General features: G+C 47.8%; 1 protein-coding gene across 4 annotated transcripts in view; it reads right to left on the bottom strand.

Moving 5' to 3' along the window:
- PPARG (peroxisome proliferator activated receptor gamma) overlaps positions 1–27,509 on the bottom strand; it is a 145,813-nt gene that overhangs the window by 26,413 nt on the left and 91,891 nt on the right. For all 4 annotated transcript variants that reach the window (XM_075005553.1, XM_075005551.1, XM_075005555.1 and 1 more), the window contains exon 5: positions 3,230–3,429. In XM_075005553.1, coding sequence (XP_074861654.1) covers positions 3,230–3,429 — 200 coding nt within the window. The remainder of the gene's footprint in view (positions 1–3,229; positions 3,430–27,509) is intronic.

The raw sequence follows: 27,509 nt of genomic DNA, 5'->3' as shown, positions 1-27,509 counted from the left end.
GGGCCGGAGCATGCTGGGACAGGATATTGGGTATTTAGGTCTCAATCCAGCCAGCAGTTTCATGTGAATAACTTTATATCAGTGAGTATTACGATAGATCTGAATGTGACCACTCAACACACGTAAAACCATTTGCATGCATGGTTGCAGGATCAGGGTCTCAGCCAACGTTGTATAGCTGCCCAATTGGCAAGAACTTATTGGATAAAGCTGGGAGTTGCTTGGTTAAATATTAACTCTAACTGCATCAGTTTAAGTATGTGAAAAGAGCTGGCGGGAGACTTGGTACATAAACTCACACAATTTAGAGTCTAATTCTGCTCCTTTTATGAGGCGAGAAAGTTGAAAATCAGGAATATACACGTAAAAGACAAAAACAGTATAGCTGAGTTTGTTCTTGCTCTAATAGCTTGAATGTTAGCTACCGTAACCTGGTAGATGTCTCTTGCCTTTGAGTCAGCTAATTAATTCTACCATGGACATGTGAGCAGTGATATCTGAACTCATAGAAAAAATCTCTTTCTTTCTCACTCATAATAAATAGCAATTATATATTAAATAATGCTCCCAACATCCTTTATTAATAAGGCTGTGTAAAAGAGCAAAATGTTATTTGTGAAATTTCTGCTAACATCGTTTCACTTGTATGCACCTTATATTTTGAATATGCTGTAATCTGTGCAAGAAAGGTTAAAGCCACAAATGTTTGGTGAAAGACTTCTCTATTTTGTTTTCTGACCTCTGTCATGTGACACAGGTCAATGACAGACATGGTGACACCAGTGTCACATGATAGAGGCCCACTTTAGTGTACTAGTTTTGTGAAATATAAGATAATTTTTATACAAATTACAGCGCAAAAATTTGGCAAACTTTGGGTGCATCTACACTAGGAATTAACTTTGCAGTTAACTTTGAAGATAGGCACAATATCAAAGTAGCAAGCAGAGAGTCTACACACATTTTCCCTTATTTCAAAGTTAACTTTGAAGTAGGGAGCCCAAATTCAAAGCCCTTATTCCATTCCCAGGAATGGAGTAGTGCCCTATTTCAAAGCTTAACTCTGAAGTAGGGTGTGTGTAGACACTCAACTTCGAAGTTGCTTACTTCAAAGCTGTACTTCAAAGTAAGCAACTTTGAAGTTATATTTGTAGTGTAGACACAGCTTTTGAGATTCAATTTTGTTGATTCACTTGCCTCTATTGCTTATAATTATGAATAACGTATGCATGCAAAACGTCTCGAAGTGTACAAATCAATTTGGCAATCCCCCTTCTGTTCATTATTCTATACCTTAGTGATTTCTATGGGATTGATCCAAAGCCTGTTGAAGTCAATGGAAAGATTCCTGTTTGCTTCAGTGACATTAGGATCCATGTCTGAGTATAGATCCATAAAACAGTTCAATTTCCAAATCAGATACATGCATAGAAGCAACATTTCTAGTAAGCATAATAATGCCAAGGCAGGTCAGATTGTAACTGGTTCTCATGGGCTCTTTTGTAAGTTATTGGTATGTCTTAATGGCAGAGTTATCTACCTTAAAGTTAGTGCTATTGAGTTAGATTAGCCTGAGAGAGTGGGCATGTTACAAAATAACACTTGGGCTTTTACGTTTGCACTGGTGTTCCACTTATTTACATATGGCACTGAGAATTCATAGGGACATATAAACCATGGTTTTTTTGCTCTGTAGGAAACTGAACTACTCTATGAATTCTTTTCCAGTGAACTGTGTGAAAAGTTGTATATTCTGAGCACATGTAGGAAGGCACTGAAGAACTAGCAACGCTGCAGTGAAGCTAGCTCCAGAGTCCCCACTACTGAACAATCATGTTGTCAACAGATGAATTACGCTATTGAGCTTTAGCCTGTACCCTTTGAGGAGGCCTAGCACAACTGAGTTAAAAACCGGCCACACTTGAGTGGAGGGGTTTTTCTGTATATGGATAATACCTGAGTTTGGGGCACCACTTAAGTGATAACTTGAATGAACTCTGCATTGAAGACAAGCTTTTAATGGCCAGCAAAAAGAACTGTGGAATTCTTTCCTTCTATGGAAAATATCAAAGAAAATAATTAAATTGACTTCCGTGTAGTTGTAACTGGCAAATTCCCTGCTCCTCAACCTATGGAAATACAACACATTTAGCTGTTATTTTTGAAAAAGTTTTTATCCTGTCTAGTTGAATAATATGATAAAACAAAATTCCACTGTTTATCTTCTATACTGACATGTAGAGATACTGCTGTATAATAAAAATATTTACACATTGCATTTTTCAAGGGAATCCACAAATACATATACATTTACTGTTAACTTAGACAGATTTCCCAAAAATGTGTTTCCTTAAAATTTAAATCCTAGCACCAGAGGATACTGAACTAATTAATGAAGGTAACTAACTTAAATACAGAGAGATAGCCATGTTAGTCTGTAGTCCAACAAAACAAAGCAGCAGAAATATAGCACTTTAAAGACTAACAAAATGATTTATTCAGCAATGAGCTTTTGTGGGACAGACCCACTTCTTCATGTCAACCTTATTTCCAATACTTATATAAGTCAGTCTGTATTGGAAATGAAATTGATCTGAAGAAGTGGGTCTGGGTGAAATATCATCACTGAATAAATCATTTTGTTCGTCTTTAAGGTGCTACATTTCTGCTGGTTTGTTTTGTTAAGTACAGAAAATCATCATTATGTCTTAGAAACAAGCAGTATATTTGAGGGGTGGAGAGGTGACAGTGCTGGTTCCATGAATCATTCAACACTTATGAAGCAGGTGGGTATGACTATCACCATTCATACGATCTTCATACATGGGTTTAGAACATAACTTGAGTTTACAGCTGGCAGTAGTAGTACACTATTGTATGAATGCTTGCAGTAGTGTTGCAATCTATCCTTTAACACATAGCTCTATTACAGAGATAATTTGTAAGATAAACTATGGTAGAGGACAGGGGAAATAGCAAGAGTGGATTGAGGAGTACACAATGTTAAGATGACCTTAAAATTCTTGTTCTGGTTTCAAGTATTTTGCTAGGTGAACTTGGGGAGTTTTTTCAAATTATGTTTACTTATCCTATCTAAAAACATTTCCTGTGTTTCAGACACAGCTTGAAACATGAAACTGCCAACTGCAAAGGGTTTGGTTTTTTTTAGTGTGTTATCAATATGGTAAATCATTTACTTAAAAAAAAAAAAAACCTAAAGAAAACTAACTGATTTGTCTGCCGTTTTTCCTGTCAAGATCGCCCTCGCCTTGGCTTTGGTCAGAGGGAAGGACTTTATGTATGAGTCATACAAGTTCTTGGCTAGGGCTCGAAGATCGGCCGTCTCCGGGTTTAATTGGTCAATGTCGCTGGAAATCTCTGCCAAGAGCTTCTCCTTCTCAGCTTGTGGCATTCGCCCAAACCTGATAGCTGAAAAAGACATATTGTTACATTAGTCACAGCTGCACCTAAACACAAATATATTTTTAAAATAATCTTTTCTGTCACTTTTCCTAATGTATTTTTGAGAGTTTCATTTTCATTAAGAGTGCATAGACAAGTGGCCAGAAAATGCCTTCACGTAACAGAGCAGAGAAGCAGCAGAAAGCAAATAATTGTAACAAGAACAAAACTGAATGAACAGTAACAGAGAGGTAGCTGTGTTAATCTGTACTCCCGCAAAACAAAGCAGCAGAAATGTAGCACTTTAAAGACTAACAAAATGATTTATTCGGTGATGAGCTTTCGTGGTACAGACCCACTTCTTCAGATCTGATCTGATGAAGTGGGTCTGTCCCACAAAAGCTCATCACCAAATAAATCATTTTGTTAATTTTAAAACTAAAGGAGAAAACAATCTGGATATCCATACAGTTAACTAGGACACTCTGTGACAAGGTGTTAGTTTCTAGGAAGCTGCATGGAAATGCAGAGCTATTCTGCTGACTCATTTGGCAGTCAGACTAGAGCCGTGTCTACACATGCACGCTACTTCGAAGTAGTGGAACTAACTTCGAAATAGCGCCCGTCACGGCTACACGTATTGGGCACTATTTCGATCTTAACATTGATGTTAGGCGGCGAGACGTCGAAGCCGCTAACCCCATGAGGGGATGGGAATAGTGCCCTACTTCGATGTTCAACGTCGAAGTAGGGAACGTGTAGACGATCCGCGTCCCACAACATCGAAATAGCGGGGTCCGCCATGGCGGCCATCAGCTGAGGGGTTGAGAGACACTCTCTCTCCAGCCCCTGCGAGGCTCTATGGTCACCGTGTGCAGCAGCCCTTAGCCCAGCGCTTCTGGCTGCTGCTGCTGCAGCTGGGGATCCATGCTGCATGCACAGGGTCTGCAACCAGTTGTCGGCTCTGTGGATCTTGCGTTGTTTAGTGCAACTGTGTCTGGGAGGGGCCCTTTAAGGGAGCGGCTTGCTGTTGAGTCCGCCCTGTCGATGTTGAACATCGACGTTGCCGGCCCTGGAGGATGTGTAGATGCTATTCATCGAAATAGCCTATTTCGATGTCGCCACATCGAAATAGGCTACTTCGATGTAGGCTTCATGTGTAGACGTAGCCTAGGTGAGTCTGATTAATCCCAACTCAAGGATAAAAAGTGGAGCACTTTTAAATAAAGACAGTGTTGTCTGTTGGACTGAGTGTAGGCTTAAGAGTTAATCCTGCATTATTCATTGTGGGGTTTTAGGAAAACAGGGAATGCTCACCTACTTCACAGAAGTGTTGTGAAAATCAATTAGTTAATATCTGTATGGTGCTTAATATTTAAAGTTCTATAAAATGTTATTCTGAGAGGCATAATGGGTTAGATGGGAGGTCTCTCAAGTAAAATCCCTAAAAATATAAAATAAAGAAGGCAGCTTGTCAAAAATTTGCTTTTAGCCCATAAACTAATAATACAGAAAAAACCTCGAGGGGTGAAATGTGTATGTGTGTATGTGCCTGTCTGTATGTGCACTGTCTTGACAGAGTGGTGAAGGACTCACCTACTTACACTACCTCACAACTACCCAACTCAAATCTAAGATAAGATACAAGGCACACATCTTTGCAACTTATAAATGTGTACTGTCCAAAGGGCTGTTTACACACCCAGGTAATGATTCTCAAAAATCTTTCAAATAAGATGTTTCCTCATAGACTATTTTTTACAATATGCAGATTTCAGTAAATAGAATTAAAATTATTTGATGCTTAAGAAAATAAGATAGAGCATCAAAGCAAGAAAGAAAGAAAAACATCCCAAGGAAAACTACTAGTGGTGTTAATTTAGGAACAGATAAAAAATAACCCTATAAATAAAGATTTTCCAATGATCAATGTGTACTCCCTTTAAAGGTAAAAGCGCTGTTAGCTTAATAATTCCAAATTGCCAAAGTGGGCACACTTCCGTTGTTTTATGTTTGTATTATGCTTGCTTCTTTCCTGTTATGAGAAAATGTGGAATACTTTTTACCCTGGTGTTGTTGGGCCAGAAATAGCACTTTCATAAACCTCAAAATATTTTTGATGACACAAAAGCAGACAAATGCCATTTAGCACCTGCATCACAGGATTGACTCTTACTTCATGATTGCCAAAGGTGGCTTGTTTGCTTTCACATTTCCATCACAGCTCCCTTGCAGTAAACATCACCAAGAGAAACATGCTGAATATCTTGTATCTCTGTAGGTGTCCCTGAGTTCACATTTTAGAATAAAATCAGAATGGAAGGGAACCTTGCAGTCAATGGGGACCACTTAACACACTATATTTAGACTTCTTCCTGAGTATGTTCCCTGCCTACAATTTCTTCATACAGAAACATATGAAAAATTGCCAATTTATATTTGTTTTGGACTGGAGTCCACGTTATCATCTCCCCCTCCCCCTCCTCCTCCCCCTCCCCAGGGATAGTAAATGGACTTGGTCAGCTACCAGCAACAATTTCCAATGATACTTCATTGCCAATCTTCCTGCTTTCTTATAGCTTAGGAAAAGCTTTTTCCAAAATCCCAGATTTTAAAAGAATTAAAGTAAAAAGTTACCATACATGAATCTGACTGACACAGTGTGATAGCTCAAAGAGATTAATTCAGTTCTGGGGAAATCCCCAGATTCTGCATACAGAATGTCTACTCTTTGGGGTTGGTATCCTGTGTAATGGGGTGTAGGGGGAGGAATCTATCTTTTATCAGCCTGGGGACAGCCTCTTTTGTAGTCTTTGCATAGGTGGGGGAAGTAGGAGTGCAGAAGGTGCAGCAACACCCCCATTTTTTAGGCAACTCTTAGCTGCTGGTATGGGTGAACAGGGTAAGAAGGTTGATTTTCAGCACTCTCAGTATTATAGATGTTCCCACACCACTGAGCCTTTAGGCTGCTGTTCACCTAAATCCCTGATACACACCTGGCTGAATAAGAATGTATCCAATGCCTTTTGCTTTGCCTGGCCCCAAACAGACTTCTTGTTTCCTGGCACACTGAGAGCTGGCCTGGAGCCCATCTACCCAATGCGGAAGGCAGCATGGGAGTCTACTGAATTCAGTGGGCTTTGGATCAGGCATAGGAAAAAGAGATCCCCTTCTGTTTGACTGTTTCATCCCCATCTCACCTGGGGCTGGACTCGATGACCTCCTGAGGTCTCTTCCAGCCCTAGGATTCTATGAATCTATGAAGTGTGGCCTCCACAGCAAGAAGGGTTTGCGTGGGCCTTCCACCGCCAAATGAATTTCACCACAAGAGACTAGAAGTGTGGATGAACAGTAGAGATATATGACAAAAAAAAATTACTCATCAAACCAACAAAAGAATTCAAATTCATACCTAGTGAAAACCCACTAAAGTCACTGGAATATTGAAAACAATGGAGACAATACCAGGGATGAATTTAGCCGAAAGTGTTAAAGGAACTACTCATAGTTAACAGAGAGATAGCTTTGTTAGTCTGTATTCTATTAAAACAAAAAAGCAGTCATGTAGCACTTTAAAGACTAACAAAACAATTTATTAGGTGATGAGCTTTCAAGGGACAGACCCACTTATTCAGATCTATAGCCTTACCAGAACAGACTCAATATATAAAGCTCAGAGTTCCAAAAATTGTTATCAAGGCTGATAAATCAGATAGAAGATCAGGGAGAGAGGTGTGGGGGGTGGGAAGTGGTAAATGTTAAGTCAAACATCAAAGTTTGTGAAAGAGTCCTTATAATGGGTGAGTTAATTGCTGTCCCTGTTCAAACCATGTGCTAATGTGTCAAATCTGAATACGAATGTTAGTTCCAAACATTCTCTCTGTAGACAATGCTGTTAAAGACTTGAGAGTTTGTGTTCTGGAGAAAAGAGACTTAAACAATCATTTACAGATCTTGGCTCTAGTCATCCTCAACCGTCTGATCACCAGCATCTCAGAGGAGAACCTACCAGAGGCACAGTGTGGTTTTTCTCCCAGGCCGCAGCACCATTGACATGATCTTTGCTGTTCGTCAGGTCCAGGAAAAATGCACAGAGCAGAACTTGGACCTGTACACTGTCTTTAAAGACCTCTCCAAGGCATTTGACATCGTCAACAGAGAAGCCCTGCGGATTATCTTGTCAAGACTTGGCTGCCTGGGAAGATTCATTAACCTCATACGCCTGTTCCATGACGACATGCCTGGCTTTGTTTTTTCAAATGGCTAGTCCTCAGATCCATTTGAGATATCCAGTGGTGTGAAGCAAGGGTGTGTGCTGGCCCCACTGTTAATCAACCTCTTTTTCACGTGCGTCCTCAGCCAGGCAGTTAGGGACCTGGACCATGGAGTATACACAAAATACAGACTTGATGGGTCACTTTTCGACCTTCGTTGTCTGAATGCTAAACAAGATGCTTGAGAGGCTCATCCTTGAAGCCCTTTTTGCTGATGACTGTGCACTTATGGCACACAAGGAATCTGGTATCCAGATCATCGTCAACAAATTTGCTGATGCCACTTGCCACTTTGGTTTGACCATCAGCCTAGGAAAAACTGAGGTACTGTTTCAACCTGCTCCAGGATCTGCTGCTCTCCCTGCTTCAATCTTTATTGCTGGAATAGAGTTAAAAACAGTAGAGGAGTTCAAGTACCTTGGCAGTGTCATAGCCAATGATGGCTCCCTTGACAAAGAAATCAATGCCAGAATCTGCCAGGCCAGCCGGGCACTAGGACGCTGGAGAGCACGAGTGTTGAATCAGCACAATATCTGACAGTCCACTAAACTGAAAGTGTACAAGGCTGTAGTCCTGACCAGTCTCCTGTATGGCTGTGAAACCTGGACCTTGCACAGAAAACATATAAAACTGCTGGAGCACTTCCACACATGCAGCCAGAAGTCAATACTGCACATTTGATAGCAGGTCAGAGTTACGAACCTGGAAGTCCTGTACAGAGCAGGAACCACGAGCATCGAAGCCATGATTCTCAAAGCCCAGCTACACTGGACAGGGCATGTCATACGAATGGAGGAGTCAAGAATCCCTAAGCAACTCCTCTACGGTGAACTCTCCCAGGGCAAAAGGAATCAAGGTAGGCCTCGCAAGAGGTATAAAGACTGTGTGAAAGCCAACATTGCTCATGCTGGTTTAAAACCAGATCAGCTAGAGCAGCATGCAAAAGACCGAACAGGCTGGTATGCTCTCGTATGACACACATATGACAACTTTGAGGAGCAGCTATGCATACACCTCATTGATGCTTGTGAGAGGAAGAAAGCAGCAGCTGCACCAACAGAGGCAGGACAATTCCCTTGCCCCCACTGTGAATGCCCATGCTGTTCAAAGCTTGGACTCCTCAGCCACATGCAAGTCCACAACCGATGAGCCTGTGCAAGCTCAAGACATCATCGTCGGACACAACAGACTACCTACTACTACTACAGAGAGAATGTATGGTACTAGCATTCATATTCCAATTCAACACATTAACCTGTGGTTTGAACAGGGACAGCAATTACCTCACCCATTATAAGGACTCTTTCACATACTTTGATGTTTGACCTAACACTTAACACTGGCCCACCCCACACCCTGCTCTCCCTGCTCTTTTATCTGATTTGCCAAACTTGATAACAATTTTTCTGATTTGTCAACCCTGATAACAATTTTTGGACCTCTGAGCTTTATATATTGAGTCTGTTATGGTAAGGTTGAAGAAGTGTGTCTGTCCCACAAAAGCTCATCACCCAATAAATTATTTTGTTCGTCTTTAAAGTGCTAGATATGACTCCTTTTTTGTTTTGTTATTCATACTTAAAAGCAGGGACTTTGATTTTATAATCCTGCTGATACCACTTGTTTATCAAGAAATCTCAAAACTCTTATTTGTACTGAAAGTTATTTATATCAAGAATCATAAAACTGAGGTTATGGTCAAAATGCAAGAGTACTTTATTCTGAATCATTTAAATAACACTATGATCCTTCTTAAGCTTTGTACCACCATCAAAATTCGACATGTTCAACACCGTGGCATGTATGTTGTCTTTCATTTTGTTGTCTTTGAAGATTGCTGAATTTTGCCAGAATGTTAAAGCTTAAATACCCTCACCCTTCCTGTCCACTTTGCTCCAACTATTGTGTGCCACAGGGTGTAAGATATATATCCAGCATCAGTGGAATAGTTTATATATTTGCCTCTTTTTTATTCCAGAGTCTAGAGGGAAGCACATATGGGATGAACATGAGTGAGGGCAAGAGAGCCTCACTATTAAAAGAAGTTAATAATCCTTGAAATGAACAAATTAAATTTCTGACCTGTTCAGAAAGCATCAGGGATATGGCTTTTTATATGTTAATACAAATTGGCTTCTGACGTTTTACTAGAAATGGTGTTTTTATGGCTATTTTAGAACAGATTTACCGCTAATCACTAATGATTTGTTTGTATATATAGGCAAAGACTGTCTCTGCTGTTACCTGATTGTATACTTCATTTCAAATGAGCTATGTGATTGACGCATCAGTTTGTAATGCTGGGGTTACAACTCTGAAGTTCTTCTGTGCATTTTGAACAGGGAACTAGCGCGATCCATCAATGTCAAATTCAGATTTGCATTAAAGTCTCCTGTGTCCTTTAATTATCCAGGTTACAGGATTTAAATAGTGTCAGACTTCTGACAGTTAGGAAGGTTATGTTTTATGACTAATTTGTCCATTTTTTAAACTTATTTGTTCATTATGCAAGAGTCTCAGCATGTCAAAGAAGAGTCTTGCAATGCTCTGGTGCCTTTTTAGGTCTCTTTCCAAGAAGTTTTACTTTCCCTGCCTTCAATTCTCTTTTAAAGGAGGATGATACAGCTGATCATACAGCTTAAATGAGATATGGCAGGTTACTAAAGGGCATTTTCTAACTGTGGAAAGAAAAATAAGTGAGACTATTGGTGTTAAACTTAAGGATCTTGGATGCAAAGGGAAATTGGAATAGCACATTTGTTTAAATTAGTAGTGGTGTATGCAATAGGTGAAGGATGAACCACATACACAAAATACCTACTGTTTGAAACTCACGCTACAGGACACAATGGTGATATTCATAATAGCTGCAGCTACACTAGCAAGTTCTTTGAAAAGGAACTTTGAAAGAAAGGCCCCTTTCAAAATACTCCATGGAGTGTCTACACACAATCTGTGCCCTTGTGAAATTATCTTCGAAAGAATTGGGCCACTCCTTTGAAATCAGTCCTCCATTGCTGTATTACGAAGAGTGCTCTCTTTCCAAAGACTTTTAAAAGACAGCATGTGTAGACACTCTGCGAAGTGCTATTTTGAAAGAGGGAGTCCTCTATGGTGCTGATCAGCTGGTGGGCAGAGACGCTGCTAATAGTACAAGCAGAGCTCTATGGCTCCTGCGTCTGGCTGCATTTAAAGACAGATGCTCCCACAAACCCCTGGGCAGGAAGCTGAGAGTGTCCTGGTAGCAGGAAGCACACGCTGCCCAGCCACATGCTCCCTCAGTGACACCTGAGACACAACAGCCTGCTCCACAGACCCATGGCCACCACCCCAGACCCCCACTCTCCCCCAGGGGCCCCAAGAGACAGTAGGGAGACCCCCCCAGAAGCCAATCCAGGCCCCCCAAAAAAGGGCCCCCTCCCGGATGGAGGCCAAACTCTGGGGCTTCCTCTCCTTCTGGGAGTTGGATGAGGTCCTGCACCAGATGGGTGTCTGGAACAGGAACACTACTGCATTCAAGAGGCTGTCAAAGGCCCTCACCAGCCAGAGCCACCCCAACCGCACTGCAGAACAGGTAGAGTCCAAAGTAAAGGAGCTCTGGCAGGGCTACTGTAAGGCCAAGGACACAACCAGATGGTTGGGGGCGGCACCTATGAACTGCTCCTACTTTAAAGAACTGGACTTCCTCCTTGGCAGCACCACTGGCTGTAGTCCTGGACACAGCCGAGCCAGAGACGGAGATGGAGGCAGGGATGGACACAGAGGACTACCCAGGACTGCCAGCCACCAACGGGACCCAGTAAACTGTCCTGTAGCCTGAGGTCATCACCGATGATGAGGGCTCCAGCGAGGAGGCTCTCTCATCGACATACTCTCCAGTCCATCCAGCTAGGCCCCCTCTACTCTGGCCTTACCTGAGGATCTCTCCAAGAACTCTAAGTGTCATGTGTGCTGGTAACTCTGGGATCTGAGGAGGGGGTGCCCATTCAGATGCATCCTGGATGGCCATGCTCCCTGGGCCCTGGAGAGGGCTGCGCTCAGCACTCAGCACCAGCTATCCTGGACAGCACCATGGCTGGAAAAGGACCGGGGAGGGACAGCCTTGGAAGGAGTGGGATCTGGGGGGACAGACAGAAGCCTGTGCTCGCTCCACCCATGCAGGGCCCCTGGGCAATCTGGGCACCACAGGGCCCCCAGGACAGTGGATAGAGGCGCAGGGCCACAGGGGCCAATGCACAGGACTAATAGCCCATTCCTCTGTCCCCTTCTGTCTCCGAAGCTGCAGCACCTGGGAGCCAGCTGAGCCCTGTCCACAGGCCAGGGAGACCCGCTGCAGAGAGTGAGGGGATGCAGCCCGTACCCTGACCTGGGATGGCATGGTGCTGCTGCTGAGCCAAACACCAGCACCACAAGGGCAGGGAGGAGGACGTGGGGGACCCCACACACACTGCCGCCCTGCAGAACTGCACTGGTGTGCTGCAGGAGCGGCTAGCCATGGAGCAGCAGGCCTGGGACAGGGTGGCAGCCAACTTGAATGCCCTCACCTAGACTGTGACTGCCCACCTGGCCCCGCGTGCTGCCCCTTCGTGAGCCCCCCAGCTCCCACCCTCCTGCAACCTCCCCCACACACCAGTGAACCCTGTCCTCACTGCCCTGATCCCACCTGACCTAGCCCCAGCCAGCCTCCTCCAACTGGCCAACCTGATAATGGCCAGAGCTGGCCATGTGGAGGCAACTTCCCCCACTCCTCCCTCCCCCATGCAGACCCTGGCAAGCCCATGGTTGCTACACCCCAGCAATGCCCCTACCTCCCTGTGCTCCCAGCCCCAGCCCAGCCCCAATGGGGACCCTGGGAGTAGGGGAGGGTAGAGGCTCCCACAGCTGATGGGGATCCCATCCCTCAACCCCAGTCAAGGATTAAAGTCCCCCACCCCCACCAGCTTTGGTGTCTGCCCCCGCCTCACCCCAGGCCCACCTTGGAAATAGTTACCCCCATCCCACTGTAAATAGTTTATAATGCTTTGAAGAGCCAGACTTTTGCGTTATATGCTCAGTAAACCATTTATTCATGGATACCCGTGTGTCTCCTGTGTATGTGTGGGTGTGTGTGCATGGGGGTGATGGTGGAGGGTGTGTTTGGGGGGTCATTGGGGCTCCCAGGCAAAGGCCTCATGCAGGGCCTTCCTTACACACACTCCATCTCACTGGGCCTGGGAGCATGGGATGGCGTCTGGCTGCTCACAATCGCGTCCATCAGCAGCCCACCCTTGCACCAAGGGCTCATGCTTGCCCTCCATGAGGTTGTGCAGGGTGCAGCTCACCCCAAACACCACTGGATAGGCTGAGTGTGTCCCATGTAGGGCCACATGAGCCATGGCTGCAGGGGGTAGGTGGCGGCAGCCACAATGCAGAATGGCATCATGGTGTCCCCAGTGGGGAGCTCCTGCCGGGGGATGTAGATACCATTGACCATGCTGCAGCCAAACCAGGAGTTCCAGAAGACCCAGGCATCGTGGGCACAGCCAGCCCAGCACATGTGAATGTTCATGAATCTGCCCATCTCAAACACAAGCACCTGCAGCACCACAGAGTGGTAGCCCTTGTGGTTTATGTAGCCCCCACCACTGTGCTCTGGGGCCCGGATGGTGATGTGGGTGCCATCCAGTGCCCTTAAGCAGTTGAGGAAGCCCAACTCCTCAGATCTCACAAGGGTGACATTGAGGTCCCGGACATGGATGAGCTGGCAGAGGAGATCATTGCTGTTGGCCCAGATGACCTGCAGGTTATAAGGGGGGAACATGCTCATGAGTGTGGATTGGGGAATTCTGTGCCCACCCATACCCATTCCTGCTGCCCTGTCCCTGCCCGTCCCCTACAGGGCATTCCTCCCCAGGACACCTTGCCCCTGCCCTATGCAGGTGCCACGTCCCCGTCTCCTTCCCTGTCCCTGACAGGGGCCAACCCCTCCAGTTGCCGATGGAGCCCCTCATCAGAAGGCTCACTCCCCTCTCCCCACAGCCTGTGGTAAGAGTGTAGCCTAAGCAAGGCTTACCTCTATAAGGATGTGCCTGACGGTGGCCTTGCCCACCCCAAAGTGGTGCACGACAGATCGGTGGCTGTCTGGGGTGGCCAGCTTCCACAGGGCAATGGCTACCCTTTTCTGCAGGGGGAGCATGGGCATCATGTGGGGGTCATGGTGCTGGATGGCTGAGATGAGTCAGTGGCACAGCTCTGGGCATGTTCCCTTGGTCATGCTGAAGTTCTGCAGACACTGGTTATTGTTCTTGTCCTCCAGCACCAGCCAGTCCTACCAGTCAGTGCTTGTGGGGTAGCTCCACAAGCAGAGGATGGCCCGGGGGAATAGTTGGGGGCATCGTGGCCCAAGGGCAGCCTCCAGGATGGTGGCTATTAGGGTGGCCATCCAAAGCTGCTGCACGATAGCAGCCAGCACCGCGGCCACAGTGGCCACAGCCTGGATAGGTGGGTGTGGGGGGACTGCTTGGGGTCCATGCTGTGCCCCGTGGTGCCTCCTCTGTACAATCTCCCTCTGCATGCCTCAGGACAGCTAGCCAGCCCTCTGCGTGTGCAGGGCAAGGATGGTGGGGAGGTGCCCATTAGAGAGGTGGCTGGTGACTGTCAGGGAAGGGCTTGTCTGCCATGTGGCTCTGCCCACAGTGTTTCCTGGTGCTTTACTTTCCAAAGGGTGCCCTGGGACATGTGGATGGTCCCTTTTGAGAAAGCAGCTGGGTCTTTCGAAAGGACAGATCATTCCTTAGGTCCACATTTGGCTACGTGGATGCTCCAGTTCGAGAGGCCGTCTTTCAAAATGTAATTTTCATAGAATCATAGAACCATAGAACAATAGAGCTGGAAGAGACCTAAAAAAGCCATCGAGTCCAGCCCCCTGCTCTAAGCAGGGCCAAACCCATCAGATCAGCCCCCCAGGGCTTTGTCGAGGCGAGACTTAAACACCTCCAGGGATGGAGACTCCACTACGTCCCTGGGTAGACTATTCCAATGCTTCACACCCCTCCTTGTGAAAAAGCTTTTCCTAATGTTCAACCTGGACCTTTCCAACCACAACTTGAGACCATTGTTCTGTGTTCTGCCATCCGTGACCACTGTGAACAGCTTCTCTCCAGCCTCTTTGCAGCCTTCCTTCAATAAGTTGAAGGCTGTTATCAAGTCCCCCCTCAGTCTTCTCTTCTGCAGACTAAACAGTCCCAATTCCCTCAACCTTCCTTCATAAGTCATATGCTCCAGCCCCCTAATTATTTTGGTCATCCTCCGCTGGACCCTCTCCAGTGTATCCACATCCTTCCTATAAATGGGGGCCCAGAACTGGACACAGTACTCCACATGCAGCCTCACCAAAGCTGAATAAAGAGGAATAATCACTTCTCTGGATCTACTGGCAGCGCCCCTCCTGATGCAACCTAATATGCCATTAGCTTTCTTGGCTATGATGGAACACTGTTGACTCATGTCCAGCTTCTTGTCCACTACAACACCCAGATCCTTTTCTGCAAAACTACTATTGAGCCAGTCGGACCCCAGCCTGTAACAATGCTTGGGATTCTTCGGGCCCAAGTGCAGGACTCTGCACTTGTCCTTACTGAACCTCATCAGATTTCTTGCAGGTCAGTCTTCCAATTTGTCTAAGTCAGTCTGGACCCTGTCCCTACCCTCCAGCATATCTACCTCTCCCCCTAGCTTAGTGTCATCTGCAAACTTACTGAGGGTGCAATCCAACCCCTCATCCAGGTCATTGATAAATATGTTGAACAGAACAGGACCCAGAACCGAAACTTGGGGCACTCCACTAGAAACCGACCACCATCCCGACATTGAGACATTGATCACTACCCTCTGGGCCCGACCTTCTAGCCAGCTTTCTATCCATCTTACCATCCATTTATCCAATCCACATTCCTTTAACTTGCTGACAAGAATATTGTGGGAGACTGTATCAAAAGCTTTGCTAAAGTCCAGAAAAATCACATCCATTGATTTTCCCCTGTCCACAGAGCCAGTTATCTCATCGTAGAAACTAATCAGATTGGTCAAGCATGGCTTGCCCTTCATGAATCCATGCTGACTATTCCTGATCACTCTCTCCCCTCCTCCAAGTGCCTCAAAATGACTTCCTTGAGGAGCCCCTTCATGATTTTTCCAGGCACTGATGTAAGACTGACCAGCCTATAGTTCCCTGGATCATCCTTCTTCTCTTTTTTAAAGATGGGCACTTCATTTGCCATTTTCCAACCATCTGGGATCTCTCCCTATCTCCATGACTTTTTAAAGATAATGGCCAAGGACTCGTCAACAACATATGTCAACTCCCTCAGAACCCTAGGATGAATTAGGTCCGGGCTCATCGATTTATGTATATTTAGCTTTTTTAGATAGCTCCTAACCTGTTCTTTCCCCACCAAAGGCTGTCCACCTTCATCCCACAATGCATCACTTATCGTATTAGTCTGGGAGCTGTCTTTATCCATGAAGACAGAGCCAAAGAAAGCATTAAGTACTTCAGCTTTCCCTACATCATCTGTCACTGGATTACCTCCCTCATCCAGTCGGGGCCCCACGCCCTCTCTGATCACCTTCTTCTTGGTAACATGCCTGTAGAAACTTTTCTTGTTATCCTTTACATTCCTTGCGAGTCGCAATTCCAGTTGCACTTTCGCCTTCCTGATAACTGCCCCACATTCTCGAGCTATACGTTTATACCCCTCCCTAGACATCTATCCCAGTTTCTACTTTTTTAAGCTCCCTTTTTGTGCCTAAGTTTTCCAAGGAGTTCCCCAGTAAGCCCGTCTGGTCTCCTACCATATTTACTTCTCTTGCTGTGCATTGGGACAGTTTCTTTCTGCACCTTCAATAGGGCTTCCTTAAAATACTGCCAGTTTTCGTGGACTCCTTTTCCCTTCATGGTAGCATCCCAGGGGATTCTGCCCATCAGGTTCCTGAAGGAGTCAAAGTCTGCTTTTCTGAAGTCCAAGGTGTGTAATTTACTGCTCTCTTTCCTTCCTTTGGTCAGAATCCTGAAGTCTACCATCTCATGATCACTTCTTCCCAGGTTGTCACACACCTCTACCTTCCCTATTAGTTCCTCCCTGTTTGTAAGCAGCAGGTAGAGTCGTGCACGACCTCTGGTCAAGTCCTTCAGCACTTGTACCAAGAAGTGGTCCCCAACATTCTCCAGAAATTTCCTGGACTGCTTGTGTACCGCTGTATTGGTTTCCCAACAGATGTCAGGGTAATTGAAATCCCGCACGATAATGAGAGCCCGCAATCTGGAAACTTCTCTCAGTTGTCTAAAAAAAGCCTCATCTACCTCATCATCCTGATTTGGCAGCCTGTAGCAGAAACCAACCACCACATCTCCACTGCTGCCTACACCATTAAGCTTGACCCATAGATTCTCAACAGGCTTTTCTCCCTCTATGTACTGGAGTTCCAGGCAATCATAGTGCTCTCTTACATACAGTGCAACCCCTCCTCCTTTTCTCCTTTGCCTCTTGTTCCTGAACAGTTTATACCCTTTCATGGCAGCGCTCCAGTCATGTGAGTCATCCCACCAAGTCTCTGTTACTCCAATCAAGTCATAGTTCTTGGACTGAGCCAGGGCTTCTAATTCCTCGTGCTTGTTACCCAGGCTTCTGGCATTGGTGTACAAACACCTCAGCTAACCAGTCGATCTCCCCGCTCTCACTACTCGAACCAAGGGTCCACTTTTGTTGTACATTACTCTTTGCATTTCTTCTCGGCCTCCAGGTTCCTTTCTACCCACAGGGTTTCGGTCACCTTCCCCCAGAGAACCCAGTTAGAAGATTCCCTTTTGAAACTGCACAGTAGTGTAGACATAGCCAAAAGCTGTGTCTACATGTGAGCGCTGTTTCAAAAGGGGGAAAATCGAAGTTCGGTGGTTGTAATAGCGGCCGTCGAAAGAGAGCACCCGCCGCCATTTTCAGATTGGCACTTCGATCCACTCTTTCAAAGTGCTGTCGAGGTCTTTCGAAAGAGCGTCCACACGTCTCCAAGCCCTCTTTCAAAAGAAGAGAGGGAGGAAATGCCGCAGACAGGGTCCCATGGCCGACAAGCCCTTTCGGGGCCGCAGCCAGCCACCTCCTTTAAAGGGCCCCTCCCTCCGCCGTCTCCTCCGCATGAGCCGAGTGCTGCTCAGTCTTTCCCAGCCTGGCAGAGCCCACTCGTGCCTACCATGGAGGCCCAGCAACAGCTCCTGCAGGAGGACGCCCTCATCATGGACACCCTGCTGGCAGAGCTGTGTACCATAGCTGCAGCTGCACCCGAGCTGATCGGGTGGCTGGGCGGTCCCCCAGGGCCACGGGGCTCCCCACCCAGGGCACCACCAGGTGCCCCCCCGGCACCCCGATGCCTCTGGATCCACCCCAGCAGCAGTGACTGGTGGGAGCATGTGGTGCTAGGGGAGTAGGGCAAGGGAAGGTGGCTGCGGAACTTCTGCATGTCAAGGCAGACCTTCAACAAGATCTGCCACTGGCTTGACCCCGCACTCCGGCACCACAACGCCTGTATGCAGCCAGCCCTCACCCTGGAGAAACGGGTCACAATCAGCCTATGGAAGCTGGCCACCCCGGACTCTTATGGCTCCATGGGACAGCAGTTAGGGGTGGGCAAGGCCACCGTCGGGGCTGTACTTATACAGGTAAGGTGGGGCCAGGTGGGTGGGGGGGGCTGGGGCAAGGGGCACCCTCCACTGCACGGGGTTGGATGGGGCAGGGGCCAGATGGGAAGGGGGCGGGGGCTGCACGGGCCAGGGGCTGGATGGGAAAGCGGCAGAATGGGCCCGAGGCGGGGGGTGACAGCCGCCACACGTGCAGCACGTGTCCCCCTTCCCCCTCTGCAGGTCGTCAGGGCCATCAACACGATGCTGCTCCAGAGGGTCATCCACCTGGGGGATCTGGACAACACCATCGCTGGCTTCCAGGACCTGGGCTTCCTGAACTGCATCAGCGCTTTGGATGGCACACACATCCCCATCCGCGCCCTGCCACACAGCACCAGCCAGTACATCAACCAGAAGGGTTACCATTCAGTGGTGCTGCAGGCCCTGGTGGACACGAGGGTTCGGTTCACCGACCTCTACATGGGCTGGGCTGGCCGCAACCACAATACCTGAGTCTTACGGAATTCCGGCCTCTGCCGCCACATGGGGGCCAGCACCCTCTTCCCCCAGCGGGAGATCCCCATGGTGAAGGACGTCACCATGCCGCTCTGCATGGTGGCAGATACAGCATACCCACTGCAGCCGTGGCTCATGAGGCTCTACATGGGACACCTCGACCCACCCAGGAGGCATTCAATGAACGCCTCAATCACTCCCACAACATGGTGGAGTGGGCCTTCAGGTGCTTTAAAGGGCTGTGGAGGTCCCTCCTCACGCGGCTGGAGGTCAGGGTCATCAACGTGCCCCAGGCGGTGGGCGCCTGTTGCGTCCTCCACAACATCGTGGAGGGAAAGAGGGATGCCTATGTCCCCCGGGGGGGGACCCTCTGGCCAGCTCTGTCTATGAGCAGCTGGGCACTGCTGCCATTCACCAGGCCCACCGGGATGGCCACCGCATCCGGGAAGCCCTCAGGCAGGCCTTTGCCGATGGCCACCTCTGACCCGCACGCATGCCCACATCCCATGCACATCCATCACCCACTGTCCATGCCACCCCCATCCCCACCAGCACCACACTCACACATCCACCACCCACCTTCCCCCGAGGAGCACAGCACAGAGTGGTGAATAATAAAGAAACGTTTATATAACTGGGTGTTGGTAACTGTGTACAGGGGGGAACCTAACTTGAAGGAGGGTGAGGCGCTCATCCCAGGGCAGGGGTGCTGGTGGGCCGCAAGCCCCGTTGGCCCTGGAGCCCCTGCCCCCCCGGGTGCGGGGTCCCAGGCGGGGAGGGGAGGGTGTGGGTATCACCAGCAAATATTGCCGGCGTGGGGGCCTGGTGAGGGCGGAAAGGGCAGGCTCAGTGGGGGCGGAGGGGCCAGGCTCAGTGGCGGCAGAAGGGGTGGGCTCTGTAGTGGGGGCGGAGGGGGCAGGACCAACAGGGGGAGCTGCTGGGAGCGGGGGACAGAAGGTGGGCCACTGTGGCCGTATGCTCCCAGACGGCTTGGCCAATGCCCTCCAGGGTGGTGAGTAGTCTATCCCAGGCCACCCTCTGCCACTCCATAGCCATGTCTACACGTGCACGCTACTTTGAAGTAGCGGCACTAACTTCGAAATAGCGCCCGTCACGGCTACATGTGTTGGGCGCTATTTCGATGTTAACATCGACGTTAGGTGGCGAGACGTTGAAGCTGCTAACCCCATGAGGGGATGGGAATAGCGCCCTACTTCGACATTCAACGTCGAAGTAGGGACCGTGTAGTTGTTGCGCGTCCCACAACTTCGAAATAGCGGGGTCCACCATGGCGACCATCAGCTGAGGGGTTGAGAGACGCTCTCTCTCCAGCCCCTGCGGGGCTCTATGGTCACCGTGGGCAGCAGCCCTTAGCCCAGGGCTTCTGGCTGCTGCTGCTGCAGCTGGGGATCCATGCTGCATGCACAGGGTCTGCAACCAGTTGTCGGCTCTGTGGATCTTGTGTTGTTTAGTGCAACTGTGTCTGGGAGGGGCCCTTTAAGGGAGCGGCTTGCTGTTGAGTCCGCCCTGTGACCCTGTCTGCAGCTGTGCCTGGCACCCTTATTTCGATGTGTGCTACTTTGGTGTGTAGACGTTCCCTCGCAGCGCCTATTTCGATGTGGTGCTGCGCAACGTCGATGTTGAACATCGACGTTGCCAGCCCTGGAGGACGTGTAGACGTTATTCATCGAAATAGCTTATTTCGATGTCGCCACATCAAAATAGGCTACTTCGATGTAGGCTTCACGTGTAGACGTAGCCCATGTTGGCCCGGGCGAGCTGGAGGTGCTCCTCGGCCACCTTGGCCTGGCACTGGCTGGCTGGGTCCTCCTCGGCCCGGCAGGGGGCCCTCTGGCCACAGCCCCAATGGCACGCTGCCTGGGGTGGTGTCCGGACACCTCCAACAGCTGCGGGTGGGCTCTCAGGGACAAGGGACGGCGGCGGAGCTCTTCCGGCCCACGGATGGTGCGGCTGTATGGAGAGGAGGAGAGCATGTCAGTAGCCTGCCCCGGACGAAGGGGACCCAGCTGTGGCCTACCCTCCTGAGCCCACCCCATGGGCCCTCCCCCAAGGGAAACTGACCCCTCAGGGAGCACCGACCCGCCCCCCCATGGACTGGGCCTCCCAGCCTGGGTGTGCATCTAGGGATCTCTCCTGCAGGTGGCCCTTCCTGGCCTGCGGTGTGCGGGACTCGGGTGCCATCTGGCACCAACTGGCTGCCAGCCCTGTGCAGCTTACAGTGCTGTCCACTGAGGGCGGGTGCTGGGCGTTGCTGGTGCGCCACTGGGGGGTGCTGCATCCCATGTGGGGGCTGGCCTATGTGCAGCCCAGGACCACCAGTCCCATGTGTGGGCACCTAGCTGTTGCGTTGCCCCTACCCTGTGGAGTAGGTGTGCACCCCTCCCTGGACGTACCTGAGGGTCCCTCGGCGATGTCCAGGGATTTCTGGCCCTCGGTCACACGGCTGGAGGAGTGGGAGGGGATGACTATGGTCAGCTCCCCCTCCTCACTAGACCAGTCCGTGGTCCCCTCACCCTCCTGGGTGCCTGGTCCAGCCTGCTCCTGCTCCTCCTCCAGCTGCCGCTCCTCCCAGGAGGTGTCCAGGAACACCGGGGTTGGTGAGCTCTCCTGGGGGCCCCAGGATGCTCTGGAGCTCCCTGTAGAAGGGGCACGTCGCTGGAGCCTCCCAGGAGTGTCTGGTCTGTTCCCTGGTCTGGGCATAGCTCTGGCACAGCTCCTTAATTTTGGAGTGTACCTGCTCTGCAGTACGCTCCGGGTGGCCCCTGGTGTGGAGGCCCTGTGCCAGGTGGCCGAAGGTGGCGGCATTGCACTGCTTGACCCCCATGTGGTGCAGGACCTCCTTGTCCTGCCAGAGGCTGAGGAGGTCATGCAGCTCCCACTCTGTCCAGGAGGGGGCCCTTTTCTCCCCCTGGGAGCCCTGTGGGGGCTCGGAGGGGGGGCCGTGGGGCTCGTGGTGGGGGCTGGCTACTGGCCATACAGGTGCTGGAGCATGGGGCTGGAGCACATGCGCAGGCTGCTCCGAGCATGTTCTCAGCTTCCTGCCATGGGTTTCCTGCATGCGTGCAGCTTTAAGGCAGCTGAACGCAGGGCCCATACAGCCTTGCTGCTGCCGGCTGGAGCAGCCCTGCGCTCCAGCTGATCGGCGCCATGGTGGACCTATATTTCGAAAGAGCGGACTGTGGAGTGTCTACATGTGTACTCTTTTGATTTAGTATTTCAAAAGGGGGCGATCTTCCTGATATGGGATCGGGGTTCGGATTTTGAAGTGTGCACCCCGTTCTTTTGATTTTTTTTCGAAAGACAGGTTTACACGTGTGGATGCTCCTCCCACTCTTTCAAAAAAGGGCCACTTATTTCAAAGTTTTCTGCACGTGTAGACACAGCTAAAGTGTCCATCACTGCTGTAAAGAGTGCATCTGGTGCCACCAGCTGGATGTAGGTAGAACCCAATTCTGAAAAGGGAGGCTGGCATCCTGAACAAGTTTCCTCGGCTCCTGGTTAAGGTGGGTAGGTGGCCACTGGCTCCGCATTTCTGAAAGGGGCAGGGCCTCTGATGGAAGGGGGATGGGGGCAGCCAGCCCTCAGTGCCACACCATGCCATTGCCCTGTCCCATCACCCTCACAGATACTCAGAGTGCACCATGAACTGTTCTGGCAGCGATTTAAAGGGCCACTGAGGCAACAGTGGCAAACAAGAGCCCCAGGTGCTTTTGAATATCTGGGCCCCCAGCGTATCTTCCCCACTTATTTCTCTGTCATCATTGGCGGACCTGTTCCTGAGACGTATACAAGAGTGGAATTCAGTGGGAGTATCTTCACAGGACATACTCAGCAACTCAAAAGAGCAGGAACTTGGCCAACATTTCACCTACCTGTAGCATTGAGACACTGCAAAGACTGCTTTTCCATGACAGGATAATTGCCATTCATCTGTGCAAATAACCCTAGTGATTTTAGGACTAAAAAAGAAACCAGATTGGTGAACTGGTAAACATTAATATGAACCAGTTTCACAAAATTTTTAGTTTGAAAATGTATGGCAGCTTTCTCATATAACAATCTTGTCACTGCAAAGAACCTCTCAGTATAGATACTTCATAAAAATATTCTGTTGCTGGTTTTGCACATGAAAATTATAGCACAAAGATACGCAGTTCTGCAAACCTTGATTCTTGTATTAGTTTTCCCTGCAAGTAGTCCCACAAAAGTCAATGATATTACTCTTGTATGTATTTGTTTGACTGGGCCTTGAATTAGTCATTTTCACTGCACAATAACATTATGTAATGCTGCCAGTTCTCTACTGAAAATTTAAAATAATACTTGCTTATTGATATTTCACTCTGGTAAAGTCATGAATGATTTATAATGTGTTTATTTTTCCCAGCAAAAATAGGTAACAAACTAACAGCACCACAGAATGAAAAAGTTGCTTAGGAAAAACTGATGATGGATTGAGGGTATCTAAATATAATATTTCTGGTATGGTTATGTATTCCAACAAATGGACACTGCTTTGGCTCTGGGAAGTGGATATATATCACATTAAATACTCGTAACGTGCTAACAGAAAGGGCCAAGTGTTTGCCATTATTTTACAACATGTCAAAAGGTGGCACAGGAGTTCACTTTGATTTTATTTATAATTAATGCTTTGAGTAGAGGACTTCTTCTATATTTGAATTGTTTTTCTTTGCTTGGGATAGTGATACTTTGAGATCTCCTTTGAGATCTGTGAATAAAAATGCTCTGGTATTATTTGAAATTTTTATATTATTATTTGTGTTTAAAATATTTTTTCTTTGCAACTTCCTTTTTTTGTTCTTGTTTTTTTGTTTCTGCTTCTTTCATTTACAAAAAAGGTCTCAAAGCCTTGTGAAAATTGAAATTGCATGAGGAATGATCGCTTTTTTCTTTTTTTCATAAATTCAAAATTTTGGGTCAGCTTGATTAACAGGACAAGGAGAAATGCTTTGCCAAAGATTTATAAAGGTTAGTAGTATAAAAACTGCACACAAAAATGTTTCGCGTACCATAAGGAAGACTCTGTGTCTCTGTTGAACAATAAGGTTGAGGGCTTCTATCATTTTTCAGTATGCCCATGATTTTATGAAGGTGAATGTATTTATGTATAATTTAATTTAGAATTAAATTCCAGCAGCACAGGGGAAAACCGTACCAACTGACACATGAGGAAAATGGTATGTAATTTGCTATTTATTTTCCAAGAATATTTCAAAGCAAGAAGGGATCAGGTCTCCTACTGACAGTTTGACGTAAATATTAAATGTGCTTTTTAAAGACACAATTAACTGTAATTCCTATTTCATAAATGGAAAGAGAAATAGCACAGCTGTACATACGACAGAATTATCTAAAAAAGTGATAATTTACTAAAAGACTAGGGTAGGCTAGGCTTTCTTTACAACAAAATTAACATAAAGAATCTTGGAAGTCAGACTTTTGATGAGCTATCAAAACAAAAAGCAGTCAAGTAGCACTTTAAGGCTACGTCTACACGTGAAGCCTACATCGAAGTAGCTTATTTCGATGTAGCAACATCGAAATAGGCTATTTCGATGAATAACGTCTACACGTCCTCCAGAGCTGGCAACGTCAGTGTTCAACTTCGACGTTGCGCAGCACCACATCGAAATAGGCGCAGCGAGGGAACGGCTACACGCCAAAGTAGCACACATCGAAATAAGGCTGCCAGGCACAGCTGCAGACAGGGTCACAGGGCGGACTCAACAGCAAGCCACTCCCTTAAAGGGCCCCTCCGAGACACAGTTGCACTAAACAACACAAGATCCACAGAGCTGACAACTGGTTGCAGACCCTGTGCATGCAGCATGGATCCCCAGCTGCAGCAGCAGCTGCCAGAAGCCCTGGGCTAAGGGCTGCTGCCCACGGTGACCATAGAGCCCCGCAGGGGCTGGAGAGAGAGCGTCTCTCAACCCCTCAGCTGATGGCCGCCACGGCGGACCCTGCTATTTCGAAGTTGCGGGACGCGCAATGACTACACGGTCCCTACTTCGACATTGAACGTCAAAGTAGGGCGCTATCCCCATCTCCTGATGAGGATAGCGACTTCGACGTCTCGCCGCCTAACGTCGAAGTTAACTTCGAAATAGCGCCCGACGCATGTAGCCGTGACGGGCGCAATTTCGAAGTTAGTGCCGCTACTTCGAAGTAGCGTGCACGTGTAGACACGGCTTAAAAAGACTAGCAAAATAGTTTATTAGGTGAGCTTTCGTGGGACAGACCCACTTCTTCAGACCATAGCCAGACCAGACCAGACTCAATGTTTAAGACACAGAGAACCAAAAACAGTAAGCAAGGAAGACAAATCAGAAAAAGATAATCAAGGTGAGCAAATCAGAGAGTGGAGGGGTGGCGGGGAAAAGTCAAGAATTAGATTGAGCCAAGTATGCAGACGAGCCCCTATAGTGATTCAGAAAGTTCCCATCACGATTTAAACCATGTGTTAATGTGCCGAATTTGAATATAAAAGCCAGCTCGGCTGCTTCTCTTTCCAGAACAGTGCGATAATTCCTCTTCAGTAACACACATACCTTGAGGTCATTGACAGAATGCCCCATTCCATTAAAATGTTGACTAACTGGTTTGTGGATCTGGAGTGTTTTGATGTTTGATGAGCTGTTCATTTTACTGTTCACTTTCTCAAATTCAGGCATGCTGCACTTGAATTCAATTAAATACAGCAACAAAGCTGATTCCCAACACACAGCATTGTGAGGCTAGTATTGAACAGCTAGGACTATCTGCTCCTATTTTCCTGCCAGATAATGTATAGCCAACTCGTTCACCAAGGCAGTGGACAAGAGCTATCTACTATCAGCTTGAATGCCCCCTACCACTTCAACAACTCACTTCACAAGGGTGATGCTGCTGCACAGGGCTCCAGTGGTGATTTGTCCCTATCTCTGTTGATGGGTGTCGTGTGTGTGTTTGTTAATTTGAGAGAGGTAGCTGTGTTAGTCTGTATCTTCAAAAACAAGAAGTCCTGTGGCACCTTATAGACTAACAGATATTTTGGAGCATAAGCTTCCGACGCATCTGACGAAGCGGGTCTTCGCCCACAAAGGCTTATGCTCCAAAATATCTGTTAGTCCCTAAGGTGCAACAGAACTTCTTGTTGTTTTGTTAATTTGGTTTGTTGAGCTATATTATTTCTGGTGAGGTGAAAAGAACCTTGCTATTTTGAATATCATTTGTCCTTAGCTTAACAATAAATTCCTTTCTTCTTTAGTACTGTTGCATTTGCAGATGCAGCAGGGACTGGGAAATATTAACCCTCCACATGGGGCCACTCACAAGGTCCACTTTTAAAGTGTCCAATTAATTTAAGCCAGGAGATTTAAACTCTTTAAACAAAAGATCTGTTATCAGAACCCACATGCATTTTTCCTGCAACAAATTGCTTCTCTTCTTGGTAACAACCTACCCATCAGAGGGGTATGCATATTAGTCTATTCCAGTAAAAACAACAAAAAGTCTGGTGACACTTTAAAAAGTAACAAATTATTCAGGCATTAGGACATAAGCTTTTTTGAGCTGCAACTCGCTTCCTCAGATGCCGAAGAGAAAAGAAAAGAAACAGCAAAGGGATACATAGATGAGAGTGTGACATTTGTGCTAATTAAATCAGAGCGGATGTGGCTCATCTCCAACAGGGATGAGGTGACAGTACCTGAATGGTAAATTACCTATTATAATGTGAGAACCACTCTGTGTTTCTATTTAAACCATGCTTCACGGTGTCAAATTTCCATATGAATTCCAGCTCACCCATTTCTTGTTCATCAGTAGCAGTAGTAGGCATCCTTCAGTCTGCATAGACTATGGATCGCACCCTTTATAGTTTCAATTGAGGGCTTCATTTACAGCGTCTACTGTCACTGTGAAGACGCACATGAGAGTGACAGTCCTTGCTGCATCTCTTGCAGATATGGTGGGTGTCTGGCAAGTCCTTATTGTGCTTTCTGTGCGCTCGTTTCTCCTCTGCTAGCTGTCTGATCCTCATCTCGCCCTTCTGAAGGCCCTTGTGTAGCCCCTGCCTCCATCTGCTGCGGTCGTCTGCTAGTTCTTCCCAGTTGTCCAGCTCGATGTCTACCTCTCTGAGGTCTCTCTTGCAGACATCTTTGTAGTGCAACTGGGGGCTTCCGGGAGGTCCTTTGCCAGAGACTAGCTCACCATACAGGATGTCTTTTGGAATCCTTCCATCATTCATCCTGTGGACGTGGCCAAGCCAGCGGAGCCGACACTGCCTGAGGAGGGTGTGCATGGTTGGGATTCCAGCTTGCTCGAGGACAGCGGTGTTGGTCACTCTGTCCTTCCATGATATTCCAAGGATGCGCCTGAGGCAGCACAAGTGGAAGACATTCAGCCTCTTTTCCTGGCGGGCATACAGGGTCCAAGTCTCGCTGCCATAAAGGAGGGTGCTGAGGATGCAGGCTCTGTACACTTGCATTTTGGTGTGAGTGTACAGCTTGTTGTTGTTCCACACTCTCTTGCTGAGTCTGGACAGAGTTGTGGCCGCTTTTCCGATCCTCCTATTTAGCTCAGTGTCCAACGACAGGGTGTCAGTGATGGTGGACCCGAGGTAAACGAACTCGTGGACA

This window comes from Carettochelys insculpta, chromosome 11, assembly GCF_033958435.1.
Source record: "Carettochelys insculpta isolate YL-2023 chromosome 11, ASM3395843v1, whole genome shotgun sequence".
Taxonomy (NCBI): domain Eukaryota; kingdom Metazoa; phylum Chordata; order Testudines; family Carettochelyidae; genus Carettochelys; species Carettochelys insculpta.
The sequence above is the reverse complement of the archived record's forward strand: the minus strand, read 5'-3'. Positions and strand labels throughout refer to the sequence as shown.